The 18,116-nt window shown below is 35.6% G+C and overlaps 1 protein-coding gene and 1 pseudogene across 5 annotated transcripts; both read left to right on the plus strand.

Moving 5' to 3' along the window:
- On the plus strand, positions 2,148-6,167 carry LOC18593763 (annotated as a pseudogene).
- On the plus strand, positions 7,698-12,603 carry LOC18593764 (G-type lectin S-receptor-like serine/threonine-protein kinase SD1-1). 5 transcript variants are annotated; one of them, XR_001928842.1, is made up of 7 exons: positions 7,698-9,215; positions 9,750-9,893; positions 10,588-10,745; positions 11,151-11,361; positions 11,520-11,645; positions 11,844-11,994; positions 12,074-12,165. XR_001928842.1 is itself a non-coding variant. In XM_007021130.2 (7 exons), the coding sequence occupies exons 1-7, from the start codon at positions 7,886-7,888 to the stop codon at positions 12,377-12,379; spliced, it is 2,538 nt and encodes an 845-aa protein (XP_007021192.2). In that variant the 5' UTR covers positions 7,698-7,885; the 3' UTR covers positions 12,380-12,603. The 5 variants fall into 5 exon arrangements, 4 of the variants coding, with proteins under 4 accessions (XP_007021192.2, XP_017980484.1, XP_017980485.1 ...); XM_007021130.2 differs by having other exon boundaries at positions 11,520-11,757; positions 12,074-12,603; XM_018124995.1 differs by lacking the exon at positions 12,074-12,165 and adding an exon at positions 12,174-12,323 and having other exon boundaries at positions 11,520-11,757.

The following is an 18,116-nucleotide window of genomic DNA, read 5'->3' on the forward strand; positions in this document are numbered from 1 at the left end:
CCCTGCCAGTCGTACCTCTCTCCTTTCTTTTTTCATTTTTTTTTAAAATTTTATTATATATTTTTTAATTCATTTTTTTTGTTTATAATTTAGTGTCTACAAGAAGCAACTTACATTTGAGTTCTCGATGCATCTTATCCCATATTTTGATTTTGTTGCAACCGTCTCTTTCTCTTTGTCAATTAAGACTTTCCCACCAAATACAAGCATGCTTTTTTAATTTAATTGCAACAAGCTTCACATGTTTTTCATCGGGAATATCTTTGAGCTCGAAAACTCTTTCTACTGTGTAGAGCTAGTCAAGGAAGTTATCAAGGTGAAGTCTTCCTTCAAATTCAAGATGTCGACTTTGATTCCTAAGTCTCTAGTAGCAGTAGTTCTCAGTCGATGTATAGGTACTTCTTCATTAGAGGATGAATTTTGATGGAAAGGGTTGATATCATCCTCTTCATCACTAGAGCTGTTATTATGGATTTGAGTAACATCACGTTTTGTGAGTTGCTCTTGTAATTCTTGAATTTGGCATTGGAGTTCCACAATCTCAATCTCATGATTATTTATTTGACGATTTTGACGTCTTAGCGGCATTCCAAATAAGGAAAGTCAAAAACTCGATAGTGACAATAACTCGAATTACGCAGCAAACAAGGATCCTTTTGCTCTTATACCAAACTAACGTCGGGCATTGTGAAGACACTAATCGTGGTAAGGTTGGAAACCCCACTAAGATGGATAACCAATCTTGACAAGGTTAGAAAATCCCACTAAGGTGAAAAATAACCAAAATCTCACTTTGGTTGACTAGGCCAAAGTTACTAAAAACTTCTTACTCTTTTAAAAAGAACCTAAAGAAAATAAGTACTCTTACTTAAGAAAATATTATTTATTAACTCTCAACTAGAATGTGAATAATAACTAAGCCTAAAGGTCCTATTTATAATATTATAGGCCCACATTATAATAAAACTCTACTTCAAATTACTTAATACAACTAGAGTACTTAACTAGAAATTTAAATAAAATAAGTGTTCTATTCCTAAATAGAACATGACTAACTTAAAGTTCTAATACTTCTATTATACTTATAATTTCTAAATAATAATAATCTAATAATATACTCCACACTTACTTTCCTTTTCTCTGTCATGCTGTTATACTTGGGCAAAATCTACGAAGAATACCAAGCATAACCCCTGATTTCCTTGGCAGAACAACATAAAACTAAGGGTAATAAACTGTATCTTTGGTACATTATCTACACCCAGGACTGACCGTCGTGGGATGCCAGAAGTCTTTCACGAATTTAACCCAAAGTTGTTCAAAGTCAAACAAAAGAATATTTTAAAACTTAAACTCAGTGTATAATGCAAACATGAGATGCCATGGAAGTCAAGGCAACAGAAAGTTTTTTGTGTATGTCATTGAAAAGAAAAGGATGTATCAATCACACCCACAGGTGTAACTTATATATATATATATATATATATATATATATGCATGTATATTTGTTCTCCTTCTTTGTGAATCATGAAAGTTGAGTAAGTTCTTGAACAACAGTCAGAAATGGACCGCAGACCTGCATTTTCATGGTTTTAGTTATTATTTTAATAGAAAATAATATGTACAAAGAGTTTATATACAGGTCTTTGGGAAACTACAAGGCATAGCATTGCTCAAGGATTGGAAAGATTGACTTTTCAATGGTGTATACGGAGGAGGATATACCCTTATGTAGTGAGGGTCGGATTCATATAACCCAAATGCTTTGAGCAAAAATTCAGAAGTCAAATGGCCTATTTCTCAGGTCCTGGAGAAATTTATATAAATTAAATGTATATTTTAGTCGAAGCAAGCAGGTTACATCAAAAAATATGAATAAAGGATAGTTTCAGTTGCATTAGAAAGTTTGAGGTAGGCGGTGTTGAAAAGAAAATTCTAGTAAGTCTCTTGGATAGAAAATTTTGCTGACTCTCTTCATTATTTGCATCATGAAGGCTGAAAAATTTAGCCCTACCAGAAAACTTTAGCAGCGGTCAGAAAAGGCACCTCAAGTTTGAGATGTCAATGTTGAAGTTGTGACATTCTGTTTTTGAAATTATCATAAAAGGAATGGGTTTTTCCAAGTCTTCAGCTTCTCGTTATTATCAATGGCAGGCTTTGTCTTGCTTCTGCTTTGCTCCTTTTTGTGGCCTCATGTAACAGTATCCATTGCAGTGGACAGCATAAATTCAACTCATTCAATTAGAGATGGTGACACCTTAGTTTCAGCTGGTGGAATATTTGAACTAGGATTCTTTAGCCCAGGTTCCAGCAGCAAAAGATACTTGGGGATATGGTATCAGAATTCTGTCACCACAGTTCCATGGGTGGCCAATAGAGAAGTGCCCCTCAATGATACATCCAGTGTTTTAAGAGTTACCGACCAGGGAATTCTTGTCCTTCTAGATAGTAATGGGAGCACTGTTTGGTCTTCCAATGCATCGAGACCTGTTCGTATCCCAGTTGTGCAGCTCTTGGACTCAGGAAATCTTGTTGTGAAAGATGATGGCGACAGTAATCCAGAAAACTTCATTTGGCAAAGTTTTGATTATCCAGGCGACACATTCATTGCACGAATGAAGATTGGAAGAGACTTCAGAACAGGCCTGGATCGTTTCCTTTCATCTTGGAAAAGTCCTGACGATCCTTCAGCAGGTAAGTTCACATATCGATTTGAGCTTGGAGGATTTCCAGAGGTTGTAGTGAGCGAGGGTTCGACTGTGAGATTCCGGTCTGGACCTTACAATGGTGAGCGGATGAGTGGGATGCTCGAAATGAAGGAAAACCCTATGTACACTTATGATTTTGTTTTTAATGAGGAGGAGTTCTATCTACCATTCACTCCTCGCAATAGCTCAATTCTTTTAAGGGGGGTGCCAAGTAGTCAGAATGGAGCTATAGAGCCCTTCATGTGGATTGATCCAAATCGAGGTTGGATACAAAATCTTCCACTTTACATAGATAACTGTGACAGGTATGCATTATGTGGTGCAAATGGTATCTGTGACAACAACAAGTCCCCTGTCTGTAGTTGCATGACAGGATTTGTACCGAAAAGTCCAAAGGAATGGGATGCAGTACCAGGGACAGATGGTTGCCTAAGAAAGACTCGCCTAAACTGTTCTGGAGATGATTTTATAAAAGTCTCTGCGTAAAGTTGCCAGAAACAAGACAATCATGGTATAACTACAATATAAACTTAGAGGAGTGCAAAAGCCTGTGCTTGGCAAATTGCACCTGCATAGGTTATGCTAATTTGGACATAAGAAATGGAGGAAGTGGGTGTTTGCTCTGGTTTACTGACCTCATTGATATGAGATATATAACTGATAGCGCTCAAGATATCTATGTGAAGGTTGCTGCATCAGAACTAGGTATGAAATAACCTCAAGCCTCAAAATTTTGAGTATGCAGATTTTGTAAAGCTTCTGCAGAATCTTTATATTCTTACAGATTTTATAGAGATAGTATTAACTCATCTAGGTAAAAGAGAACGAGAAAAGCATGCAGCATCTGAAATAGCTTAAGATTTAATGTGGAATAAGTTAAATTTTTGTAGGTTTATATAAAAGGATATACTAAAATAACAAACTAGAAATTTTCCTGCTAGGTTGGAATGGTACTGTTACTCCTATAAAAATAATGCTTGTGCAAATTAGCAGTTAGATTTTGTTTTGTAGTTTGTACTACATCTAAACATCTGGGAAGTTAACCCAACTGACATATTCATAAACATGACAGTGAAAAATTGAATTTCCTTGTTCTTGTTATAGTGATTCTCTGCTTTGATTTGGTTTCCATACAGATCAAAATGAGCACACAAGAAACGAAGAAAAATCCAATGCGAAGAACAGAACAAGAATTATAGCAAGCACCGCATTGTCTGCAGGAGTGCTAATTGCAGGCATAATTTTGGTCTTGCTTTGGCGAAGGAAGAAACGCCAGAGAAAAGGTACATCTTTCCTTGTCCCCAGTTCATTTTCTTTAAGCTGTTATAGAAATTTTCTTTATTACAACTGCTATGAAGATTTTGATACTATTGGTGCTGTGAGAATGTGCATAACTTTCTATACTTCATAAGCTAGAAATTTTCCATAAAAAAATTTCATTTCTGAGAATCAAGTACGTATAAGAGAAATTATGATTAAAGGAAATACAAATCTCAACCGATTGACTGAACTTACCAAACTTGCTCAGCTTCTTAGTTAAATATGATTGAGAGCAGGGAAAAGGAATGAATGCACGTGCTACTCAACAGGATAATGTTCTTATCATAACAGCTCCAGGATATGATTAATTATGCATTACAAATTCTTACAAATGAATTGAAGTCTTACAGATAAGTTGCATATTATATTTACTCAACTTGCTACGTCACAGGATTGCAGACATTCCCCTCAGATAGCATTTCTGAACATCAAAATCAGAAGGAAGATCTAGAGTTACCATTATTTGACTTTACAGCTATTGTTTCTGCAACCAATAACTTCTCAACGAAGAATATACTTGGAGAAGGAGGCTTTGGATATGTCTAGAAGGTAACAATATGATAAATTCAGTGAAAGATTATGATTGTTGTCTCCATTGCTTTCACATCTTTGCATTTACATCATAGCCATGACTACTGTTTTCTTCCTGTAGTAGAAATTTTAAAGTGATTCTTAATCAGGAAAGTTGTCTGCTTTATAATTTACTTCTACATTCATTGTGTACACCTCTTTAGGGGGTTTTGAAGGATGGACAAGAAATTGCTGTGAAGAGGCTGTCAAAGAGTTCTAAACAAGGACTCAATGAGTTCACAAATGAAGTTAAACATATTGCAAATCTTCAGCATCGGAATTTAGTGAAGCTACTTGGATGCTGTATTCATGCAGATGAAAGGATGTTGATCTATGAATACATGCCTAACGAGAGCCTGGACTTCTTTATCTTTGGTATATCTTTATCCAACTCAGGAAATTTAGTATATGTGACATAGTTAATTTGTTTGGTTATATCCTTCTCTCGATCTCCCAAATAATCAGTGATCTAACTAGCAATAAAATGGCTTGACTTGTTTAAAAATTGTGAAGATCAAACTCAAAGCATGTCACTAGATTGGTCCATGCGCAACCACATTATCAATGGGATTGCGCGAGGGCTCCTTTATCTTCATCAAGATTCCAGACAAAGAATAATACATAGAGATCTGAAAGCAGGTAATATCTTATTAGACAATGAAATGAACCCAAAAATTTCTGACTTTGGCCTGGCTAGAAGTTTTGGAGAAAAGCTACAGCAAACACAAAGAAAGTGGTGGGAACATTGTAAGTAATGAGTCCAAAAATTACAATACATAGTTTAAATTCAAAACTTCTAAACTTGTTTTTTTTTTTCTCTTTTTTGGTGGTTCTTACAGCGGATACATGTCTCCAGAGTATGCAATTGATGGACTTTACTCAATTAAATCTGATGTTTTCAGCTTTGGTGTTCTGGTTTTAGAAATAGTAAGTGGGAAGAGAAACAGAGGATTCTATCATCCAGATCATCAGCATAACCTTCTTGGGCATGTAAGTGTCAAACTGTAATCTTCTTAAATCTAGATTTTATGTTCTGCTATTGCTAAACGGTTTTACTTGCCTAGGCATGGACACTATTTTGTGATGGCAACTCCTTGGAATTGATTGCTGATCCAATTAAGAACACCTGCATTCACTTCAAAGTACTAAGAGCTATTCACATAGGACTACTATGCGTTCAACGAAATCTAGAAGATAGGCCAAGCATTTCCAACGTTTTTCTGATGCTAAGTAGTGAAGTTCCATTGGCCCAGCCTAAACAACCAGGATTTTTCACTGAGAGAGATCTGGTTGAAGCTAGTTCTTCATCAGATAATCAGAAACCATCTTGTTCTAATGATTTTGCTATCACAGTAGTAGAGGCAAGATAACTGAGATTTCATGGAAATGTTGTGAATTCTGGTACTCGTGGAAATGATGGTTTTTCACTGTAAGTATATTTGTAGCCAGTGAACTATGCTAGCTGGTTAATTTCATTTATTTTGTTCCCGTATCTGATATCTCATTACATTTTCATACCACATAAAGAGAACAAGCTTCCAAGCTCCTCCTTTGGTGCATCTCAATGTTGATCTCAAATTCACAAGCATCTAATATTCCATAGATTTTATTCCCTTCCAGCAATGAGACTAGAAAAAACCAGTAAAGATGAGTTAAGACTCTTTTTTACAGAAGAAGAAAAGGCTTTCAGTCACTCGTTACTTCCAATGGGGAAGTTAAATGTGAGCATCTTCAACAATAGAGACAAATGTATAAGTTGATTTTGCTCTTTGAGATAATCATGTCAATTTTACTAGTTGGAGCAAGCATTTGCTGCTCCTTTTCTTGTGTTTTTTCACAGATATGTTTTGAGACACAGCTTTCAAAGTGGCAGTGTGTGTGTAATTGGACCATTAAACCTGTTTTTGGATCTTGTTCCCCCTAAAACTGTTTATCACAAGCATCTCTTTCAAGTGCTTAAGCAATAATAAAGAGCAGAAAAGTGTGGAGACACTTTGAGGTAAATTATAATTTGATTACTCATAATTTTGTTTACTATAAAACATTTAACAGAATTGAATTGATAGAAATAGTTGAAGCTTATGCTGTTACCTATGAGTGTGAACAGAAGGGAAGAAAAGGCAGCATGAGAAAGTGGAACAAGAGAAAGTTCTGCTGACTGTCCACTGACATGACTGTGCAGGAAAATTTGGTCAATGATTCAATCTTATTGAAACGAGAGAAAGCAAATTAATTGGAATATTCCTTAGTTCCTCCAGCAATTTAGTCCATCCTGGTGGCTATAAATCTAGATAGAATTGAATACTTATGTTTGGTCACACTATTGATGGGTGATTCTACGGTAACCTTGGACATTGAATTCCAGTATTTTTTTTCTTTCCTTTTTTATAGTCTGGTAAGATGACCCTCCCCCATTTCCAAAGACCCCATCAATCCTGTACAGGAGTGTCTTGTTACAACATTGATAGAATTTTCCACATAAAGTAACTTCTGCAGTAGCTATGAGCTTTTCCAGGGTGTGTGTTGCCATAGTCCCTAAAGTTATTGCTTAAGAATGTTTACTTTGACTTTTGTTTAGACTAAAGAATATTCAAACAAAAACATTTTTCATAGTTTAATGGTTTTTGGGAACAATTGTCTTATTTATATAGGCAATTATGACAACTTCTAATAGACACAATTATCTCTGTTTCAAATAAATATAATTGTCTATTTTTATTTGTTCCCATAGTTATGTTTATTGGTTTTTCAATAAAAATAATAAGTTGTTTTCATACATATGTGTCTATTTGAAATAATTTATTTTTAATAGTTATGGTGGTTGGTTTTCCTATAGACAATTATTGATTTTTCAATAATCACATTTCTATCATACTTAATCATTAATCATATTTTTATAGACACTTAAAATAAAATTAAAAATATATTTTTAATTATCTACATTTGCACTGCTCTAATTAATTTTGCGATGAGCCACCCTGCAAAGTCCACCTATAGTCATTGTCTAATAAGTCCGATTATTATGAACTTATTCTCCTCTTTATTTAAATTGACTATTTTTTTTCTATTTTTCTCACGTAATTCATTATTGTTGAAAGCAAGAAATCAATTGATTCAATCTTAGGTAGTTTTATGCTGCCAGAATGCACATTCTTTGGTCCAAGGTTGAAAATTCTGCAGGCTCTGAACAAGAAAGCTCTTCAGGTAGCCCTTAGAAAGGATGTCGTAAGTCAGGACAGTAATTATTCTATTTACAGGTTTCAGTCGTTTGATTCAGTTGAAGAAATATGGAAGAGACATTAAGGCAGGGAGAAGGTTTCATATCTTCAGATCTTTTGCTTCGGATAAAAGGCTTTACCATACTTCTTCTTTGCTTCTTTTTGTGTCCTAACTTAGTAATAACATCCACTGAGTTTGACACTATAGATACAACTCGATCAATTAAAGATGGTGAGACCATAGTTTCGGCTGGTGGAGTCTTTGAAGTAGGATTTTTTAGCCCGAGTGTTACCAACAAAAGGTACTTGGGAATATGGTATAAGAAATCTAACACGACTGTTGTCTGGGTGGCCAACAGAGAAGTACCCCTCAATGATTCTTCAGGAGTTCTAAAAGTTACCAACCAAGGAATTCTTATCCTTCTTGACAACAATGGGAGCACTGTTTGGTCTTCCAACTCATCAACATCTGCTCGTAGGCCGGTTGCACAGATCTTGGATTCAGGTAACTTTGTTGTTAAAGATGAGACTGATGGTAACCCTCAAAACTTCATGTGGCAGAGCTTTGATTATCCTTGTGATACATTCCTACCAAACATGAAGATTGGAAAGGACTTGGTAACAGGTCTGGATCGTTACTTATCATCATGGAAGGAAACCAACGATCCTTTTCGGGGTAATTTTACCTATGGATTTGATCTTGATGGATTTCCAGAGTGGGTTCTAAGAGAGGGTTCGATAAAGAGAATGCGCCGTGGCCCTTGGAATGGTCTGAGGTTTAGTGGGGTAACTGGTCTCACACCAAACTCTGTTTATGGATTTGAATTTGTTTTCAATGAGAAAGAGATATACTTCAGCTGGAACCTTTATAACAGCTCCTCTCTTTCGAGGGTATTGCTCCTTCCCAATGGAAATATACAGAGATTCACATGGATTGATGAAGCCCAAAATTGGGTACTTCACCTTCCACCATATCTAGATACTTGTGACAGTTATGCATTATGTGGTGTAAATGGCAATTGCAACAATAACAATGACAACTCCCCCGCATGCAATTGCTTAAAAGGATTTGAGCCAAAAATTAAAGAAGAATGGGAAGTGGTACCTGGGTTGGGTGGATGTGTGAGAAAGACCCCGCTAAATTGTAAGGATGATGGATTTCTGAAGTACACTGGACTAAAGTTACCGGACGCAAGTGAATCCTGGTTTAACTATAGTATGAACCTGGAGGAGTGCAAGAACCACTGCATAAAGAACTGCAACTGCACAGCTTATACTAATTTGGATGTAAGAGGAGAAGGAAGTGGGTGTTTGATTTGGTTCAATGATCTGATTGATATTAGACAGGTGACTGAAAATGATCAAGCAATTTATATAAGAATGGCTGCAGCAGAACTTGGTATGTTATCATCCTCTAACCTTGAAGAACATTTATGTCATAAATTTTTGGTCAATTCTAGATAACTTAAACTTAAAGTGAGAGTGACTGAAAAAGAATGCAAGAGCAGCAAAAAGGCTGAAATTATTTTTGTTACATCTCCAAAGACAGCTGAACATGGTTATGATAGTAGGACAGCTGAAATTTTAGTAGGAGATTCTGGTCAAATCCACAAGTTTGGCATGCATGTATTGAATTTTACAGATCATTAGATCACTACCATCTAGTTTAAGCTGATTTTTTGGGTGTTTGTCCCTCTAGTATATGCTTAGTTTATTGATTACACCAATATAGAATGATTGAATAGCAATATATTTATTTTAAAATTGGTGAGAAGTAGTAATTAGATTTGGAGTTGGAGTTGGTGTCCGTGTACAACCTGAACCAATGGCTTAAGTTGTATGCCAACAAATTGATTGGTAAGCCTGGTAGTGAGTGATGGAAATTCCTTATTCTTATTTCAATGTTTTCTGCTGTGATTTTCGTTGTATACAGATCAAATTGACAGTAAGAAGACAAAGGCTGAATCCAATGCGAAGAAAAATAGAGTGATAATTGGTGTCAGCATTGCATTGCCTACTACAATTCTGATCCTAGGCTTGGTTCTGTTTTTTTGGAGGAAGAAACACCATGAACGAGGTATATATTTCCTCCTATTCATTTTTACGTTTCTGAAACTTCTGCCTAGTTTCACGCGAGTGATGAGACAAGAAGTAGATGAAATGCTATTGTTATTAATAGTAACTAAGTATTTTCAGGAAAAAGGAACACAAAAACAACAAGGAGAACTTCATTTGTATTAGAAAACTAGGGTAGGTAATGGATGCATGCAGCTAATGGGATCGTGTTGTTTTATAGCTTATAAGAAGCTTAGCATTCAATAACAGTAGGTAATACTACTGCAACACATCAGTAGAGCAAGCAGCCATAGATGAAAGAAAAAACAGAACAGAACAGAAGTAAACAGGAAACTAAGGCAACATAGCCTGATATTCATTAACTTCAGTATATGTACAAATGAAGGCTTTTAAACAAAGTTTTAAACATAACTTGTGCACCACAAGAGTCTAACTCATAGAAGAACCTAAACATCAATCAAAACATGCATTAGGTGCATGACAGACAGTAACCTAGACAGTAAGTAACTGTCAAAACACAAAACAGTGAGGCATGGGCATTTGACAGAAAATAAGGCTTGCAGGGTCTTCAATGCAAGTCTCAATTTAACAGATAGCATTCCTTCTGTAGCTTCTCCTTCAGTTTTTTTAAAGCTGACCTTTTACAAATAGGTTTCTGCTATCATTTTATGTATACGCCGGCTCCTACATTGCAGGATTTTTTAAATGCATTTGTGGAAGCAGTTCTAATAATGAAAATCAGAGGGAAGATCCTGAAGTACCATTATTTGACATGGCCACACTTGTCCATGCAACCAAAAATTTTTCCATCAAGAATAAACTTGGAGAAGGCGGTTTTGGATCTGTCTTCAAGGTAACAATGCAGTAAATTGTCTAGCAACATGTTCATTGTTAATAGCTATGATGGTTTCCACCTCTTTGCATTGACATCAATACAGTAGCCATAAATGGGGTTTTCTGCAACTAATGTGGCCAATGCATTAGATGTTACTCAATAGATATTGACTAAACTATTCAATTGATCACAAGACTATACGCTTCAAAGATCAATGGAACTTGTTTTCCATATTCATCTTCAATAGGGAATTCAATTAACTCTCATTTGTTTCTCTTTGTGAGGTGTGAGTGGGTATTTGGTTATGAAAATAGGAAAACCATCCTTTTTTTTTATGTGGTAAGGTGCCTGTATAAGCTTTGGCAGCTTAAGAAAACTTTTAAGCATTACCAGAAATGATCTTTGGTTATAATTAAACTTCAGGGTATGCTGAAGGATGGAAGAGAAATAGCAGTAAAGAGGCTATCAGAGAATTCGAGACAAGGTCTTAGTGAGTTCAAAAATGAAGTAGTTCATATTGCAAAGCTGCAGCACCGAAATTTAGTGAAGCTTCTTGGATGCTGCGTTGAAGGAGATGAAAAGATGTTGATCTATGAATTCATGCCTAACAAAAGCCTGAACTTCTTTCTTTTTGGTAAATCTTTTCTCTAACTTTGGATACGGTATAATTGTTGGACTTGACTGCATTCATCTTGTAACCCCAACTGCATACCAGACTTTGGGTTGCAAGATGAAGTGGTTAGCCAGTGAAAAAATTTGCACAAGATTGAACTGTGTAAGAAATTTGAGCAGATCAGGCTCAAAGCTTGTCACTGGATTGGCCTAAGCGCTACAACATCATCAATGGTATTGCTCGTGGACTCCTTTATCTCCATCAAGATTCAAGGCAAAGAATAATTCACAGAGATCTGAAAACAGGTAATATATTACTGGACAGTCAACTGAACCCAAAAATTTCAGACTTTGGCCTTGCTAGAAGTTTTGGGGAAAATGTCACCAAAGAAAAGACAAAGAACGTGGTGGGAACATAGTAAGTTTTAGCCCCAGACTGGTGCAACATTTAGCAACATCATATCATGTAAATCTGAAACAACATGTAATGATTCTTAACTGCAGTGGTTACATGTCTCCGGAGTATGCAATTGATGGGCTCTACTCGATTAAATCTGATGTTTTTAGCTTTGGTGTGTTGGTGCTAGAGATTGTTAGTGGGAAAAGGAATAGAGGATTCTCTCATCCGGATCACCACCATAACCTCCTTGGGCATGTAAGTTTCAAATTATGATCCCCTCTCATCATCTCCTGGTTTGAATTCTGTTATAATTAAAGTGGCTTCAACTCAATAGGCATGGAAGCTATATGCTGAAGGCAAACCCTTGCAACTGATTGCTGCACCAATTAGAGACACCTGCAATCTATCTGAAGTTCTGAGATCAATTCATATAGGTCTACTATGCGTGCAACAAAATCCTGAAGATAGGCCAAGGATGTCAACTGTGGTCCTGATGCTAGGTGGCGAAAGTCCTCTACCTCAGCCTAAACAACCAGGTTTTTTCAATGAAAGGGATCTAAGTGAAGCTAAATCCTCATCAAGCAATCAGAAACCATGTTCGTATGATGAACTCACCATTACACTAATGGAGGGAAGATAACTGACATTTTTTTCTCATCTTAACCTTTTCCTTCTGTTTTCACATTCATGTCTTAGTGACAAAAATACAGATGTAACATCTAATGCTTCAATGTGCAGTTTAAAGATTCAAAAGTGAAGAATAGGAATGAGTGAGAGTATTCTATTCGAAAACAGTTGCAATGATCTCCCAATACTCCTAGAATTAGCATTGTAATTCCAAGTACTCTGCAATCTTGAGTTGAGTTCCTTAGATAGGCATTTGACTAGGGGCATTTGCCTTGGGTCTGGGTGTTGTTAGTACACCTAGCAACCACACAGGCTTTCCCAATATATCCTCCAAGTCCTGGCTATAGAAATTGCCACTACCTTTTGTCTCCAAGGCAACCTAAAATTTCCTGATAGCCAAGTACTATGAAAACAATAACAGAGGAAAAAAGGATTCAAATGTCACCTATTTTTTAAAAGTTTCAGGTAAACATGACTAAAAGTCATGACATGTGATTAATCATTTCAGAAGAAATTCAACAAGCTACCATCATCCGCGTTCATAGTAACCCGTCCTAAATCAGAAAATGAAATCTGTGAAAAGTTTTTACCAAGGAAAGGCTGAGTTCTAGGCCGAGAAAATAATGGAGATCGAGGTCTCGCTTGCAGAAGTGTGGCGTCAGTACTTTGAAAGAAGACGTGTCATCCACGTCTTAAAATTCTACCTTTAAGTAGTTTTATTTTATGCTATAATAAAGGCCCCATGTTGTGAGCCGTCAAGGACAGCGGTTATCTATACGCTACATGTGCTGTATTTGATCCCTTATTTTCAGGTTAACTGATTCTTGTCCTTATCCTTTCCATGGTTGTATTTATATACACTTAATGCAGTGTGTGAAAAACATATCTTTGTCTTTCAAAATTTATCTCTAATATTCTCTAAAGATCAACAGAAAAAAAAAAAGCTGAATTCTATTTAAACAACATTTCTCATAACCTTAGCCTACTGGTAAACGCAATAACCCATTTAAGTTATAGATCTGCATGTTTGGTCTTCAATATACTGCTAGAGCGGAGATCATTAGCACTGGTTGACGATGACAGCCTAAAAGACTCTTGTATCCTTTCAACAGTGCTACGATCAATCCATGGTGGTCTATTCATGCACTGTTGTTCTGATGCAAACTAGTGAAACTGCAGTACCTGCCTCAGACAAAAAAGGGCCTGGCTTTTCACAGAAAGGTGGCTATATGAGACAGATTCTTCTCCGTCCAAGGTTGGATCATGTTCTACTAATAGTAGAAACTCCAAGAATACGATACTTGTATATCAGGGAATCTTTATATACATCTTTTTTTTTTTGTCTGTTAGAACTTTTTAACTAGGAAAATGCAAAACATTTTAATTGCAATGATTGTCAATAGAAACAGCTTTTAGAAGAAGAAAGACTAGACTCAATCGTTTGTATAGAAGTCTACAAACAGATGACAAACAGAACAATCAGAAAGAGGAGCAGATCGAATCACTGATGATACTGTTATATGTCAAGCAATTTCCAAATAAAACGCCACAAAAAAGGTAAACATATAGTAGTGAACCGATATAGAAACTAACGTCACCAGCATAATACCTTAAACAGGTTCCAAAAGAACCCCAATTCCAAGCTCCATTCTCTTACCATTAGAGTACTAAGAGTTTGGCTCAACAGGCATTTCATGATCGGAAACTGGAGTGACTGCAGCCTTTGAAGAACCTTGGACAATTCCCGCAATCAAGGTGATGCCAAAGAAACAAGCCATGACCAGGAAAATGTTGAATCCCAAGGAATTTGCAATAACGTACAGTATAACTGAACAGATGTTATCTTTTTGTTGCTTCACCACCTTATCGACATCCACTAGCAGCCAGCAGAATATACCAACAATGAACAGAAGCAAGCAAGTTGCAATTGCAGAAAACCCAACAGGAACTTTGGTTTCTTTCAGATTTAAAGTCGGAGCAGATATGATATTCAGGCGTTTCAGAATATCGTCAAACGCAGTAACGCCTGATAAAATGGTCGTTAGTAGAAACAAGGCCAAGCTTAAGCCAAAAGTAATAATGTAGACGATTGGACTGATATCCTTGTTTGGGTGCTTCATATCCATTATCGTTACCATTATTTGCTGCCAGAACACACCGTCCAAGGTGGACAATGTGAAGAAAGGAATCACATTGAACCAAAATGGCAATTTACTGAAACCATTGTCCATTTTATCATCCAATCCTGCTTCCTCCAGGTGGAAAAAGATTTGGGAAATTTGTGCTCAACCACCCTGGGAAAACATTTTCTTACAATTAAAGAACTTTACACAAAGTAGATTGAAAAGTTGGTTTAGTTTAAATTTTAACATGAAGAACAGTAATGCATGAGAATCATTAAGGTTCAAGAGTATGTTAATTAAACAAATATATCCAGAACACTTAATAATTATACTTATTGATACAAAGCAACTAAAAATTTGACAGAAACAAATCATATAAGAAGCAATTACAAATTCAACTAAAAACAAGTATAGGAATAGCTACCTTTGCACAAAGCATGGTTTGATTTACCTAGAGATGATACATGTGTCAGCATGTTTACTTAATTTTATTTATCTACTAAACTCGATGAAAAATAGTTCTCTCTCATCCTTATATCCTACATCTCTCTTAAGTTTTAAGTCTAAATTCGTGATTTTAAAAAGTCAATTTCTGTTATCCATGCAATTGTATGCACAATTTTTATATTTATTGATATCGAAGCAAACAAAATCATTTTGTGTTTTACATTTGATTGTGGATTATAGAAAAAAAAGAACGTAACTTTTCTTTTGTCTTAACATTTAAACTTGAAACCATTAAAGTTTCATCTTGAAATGAAGGAAACAAAATCATAATACAAACAGAAAATAAAAAGAAGAAATGGGGATTAGAAAGCACATGCCTGGATATTAGCTTGGAAACTACAGCTCTTTGAGGATGAAGGTGAATTGACTTTGAAATGAATTTCCAAGTCAATTTCAAATTACTAGTTTCCTATCCTTTGTTATCATCATTACCGGCTGTAAGTTTCTTAAACCGTTAAATTATTAATTTTTGTATTTTTATAATAAATAAATAAACTACTTATTTAATTTGGATTATTTTCTCGTTTGTAAAGGAGGAAATTTATTAAATTATCCTCAATTAAGGTGGCTGCTATATAAAGCTATTTATGGAACTTATAATTACAACGTTGATGTATAAAATAATAATTAAAAACTTTTAGATTTATCGTCATGGTCATGCAGTTATGTTTGTATTGTAGTGATGTGTCGTGATTATCTTGTTTAATAGTAATCTAATTCTCATAATAGTAACTGTGTTTCGATAAGATTTTTTAAAAAATCAATGAATACTAAACAACTTTAATATGATAATCAATAGGAGTATTTGGATTTGGGTTAATCACTTTAAGTATTTTTGGAGTTAAGCGAGAAGAAAGTTATTGCTCAAGCATCCTGAAGGTAATTAAATACAAAATGTGATGCATGCATATCTTAGCTCATCACTGTGAAAATGGAGTATCATCTCATCCATTCTTGTTTTCTTCTTGATCAGGTCATACATGAAAAGCCCAAGCTGCCCTTAACTTGTCACGTCCCAAACCTAGGGGTTCGTGACTAGCACATACAAGCCTAACAGGTAAGCCCACGAGATTCGAGGAAGCCTTTACTCATAAGTCCTGTATAACATAATTCAATTATATAAGGCCTCCTGGCTAACATCAAATCATGAAATCATTCTTAAACATTAAAACATTTAGCCATCGTGGCTCATTTTCATCTACAGGACTTAAACATAAATTTATATGGCCATACGATGGCTGTCTCATCAATCCACTTAACATCACATTACATTTACATAAGGCAGTGCAGTGCCCATATAATCTCTTTAAGACATAATCATTTTATACACTGCAAAAGCTTAAGACTTAATCTATGACCCAACGGAGATACGTTGCTAGCGGGTAACATACCACTGGCCAAAATTGAGTGTTTGACTTTGACAATGCTATGCCATCCGACCCTTGATGTCTATTTATCTGCACAATACAATCAAACGCGGTGAGTCACAGTGGTACTTAGTGAGCAGGAGCATAAATCAATTGTTATTGTGTAGGGATAGTTGCTACACATATCCTCTAAACATGCATATGCATAAGTAAGCATCAACATACTTATAACTAGATAGGTCGGTCATCATTTATCATGCACATCATCATCATCTTGGCAGCTATACTGCGTTGTTACATATGGACATTATACATAAAAGGCAAGGTGATCTATGTCTATCATGCCTACCATATCTCATCATTAGTTTCATCTATCGGCCTTATCTAGCATATGAATTGGCCCACCATATGGTTGTCTTCATACATTTTAATTATACTTACCTCTTAGGCATCCATATCAATGCAAAAGTCCTTAGACTCTATAAGCTTGCATTCCATCATACTAAGTTTATCATATACATATGACTCTTACCTCAAGCCTTTACATTAATCATCAGTTCATATCAGAAAATATCATAATGTACATTTCATATCCTATGGCATGCCACTACATATTCATAACATCATAACATATCAAAGAGTGGTCGTCCTTGGACATAACATAGTCACGTGCGATGGCCAACCGACGAACATCATACATTATCATATCACGCCCCATTGCTGCAACAAACGACAGAGTCATGTCATGCCCCATTGTCGAGGCAAAAGATGGAGTCTTGTCGCGCCTCATTGCCGTAGCAAACTACGGAATCTACATCATCATCCAAAGTAATCTCGACACATGGCATCATAACACCATAGGTGGGATGAAACCACCATCCTTGCTTACCACCATTTCTACAAGCAACATACATAGCTACAGGGATATGGACACACTTAACCTCATAATATACATTGTTCAGAATCATCCTTGGATGGAACATGCTTATTTCACATTATAACATTGTTCGAAATCATCCACGGACAGATCATTGTCATCATTATCAGTCATGATCATATAATCATTAACTTACATTTTATCTTCATTATGGTCCACATTTCTACAGTTAGCCTAGGCACAATCCTTTTAAGTATATCATACGATTCTTATAGCATTTCTAAACGTATTTATCATATACACATTCATCATAACATCATAACTCCCATAATATTGGCTCATATTCATATTAACATTATTAGCCTAGGCATAATCCTTCTAGGCATATCACATCATTCATAAGCATTTTCTAGTCTAGGAGTTCTATCTCTAAACATATTTATGGCTTATACATAGCATACATCATGCATTTTCATTATAGAAGCATACATGCACTCTAGTCATTATGCTCCTATGCATAGAAATTCCCCACTCATCTTGACATTTTGAGTGTTCTTTAATAGCCTTGCACAATTCAGCTCACCAAGCCTTAATTTCAACTTATCAATCCCTTAGCTTCAATCCATACAATTAAACACTTTAGGCAACATTCTTACTCCCATATGTATCTCATATTTAACAATGTACAATCATCAGCATTTGCATCATAATCTCAATTTCATAGCTAAGTCTTAGCTTTCAAATAAATTTTCAGCTTTTCAAATAGCTAAATCTATAACTAACTAGCATAAAATGTCCAAATCTCTTAAATTCTTCAACATAGAGTTAAATCTTTATCTTAGACATTGTTTTGGCTTACTCAAACCTCAAATCTCC

This window comes from Theobroma cacao, chromosome 7 (genome assembly GCF_000208745.1).
Source record: "Theobroma cacao cultivar B97-61/B2 chromosome 7, Criollo_cocoa_genome_V2, whole genome shotgun sequence".
Lineage (NCBI taxonomy): Eukaryota > Viridiplantae > Streptophyta > Magnoliopsida > Malvales > Malvaceae > Theobroma > Theobroma cacao.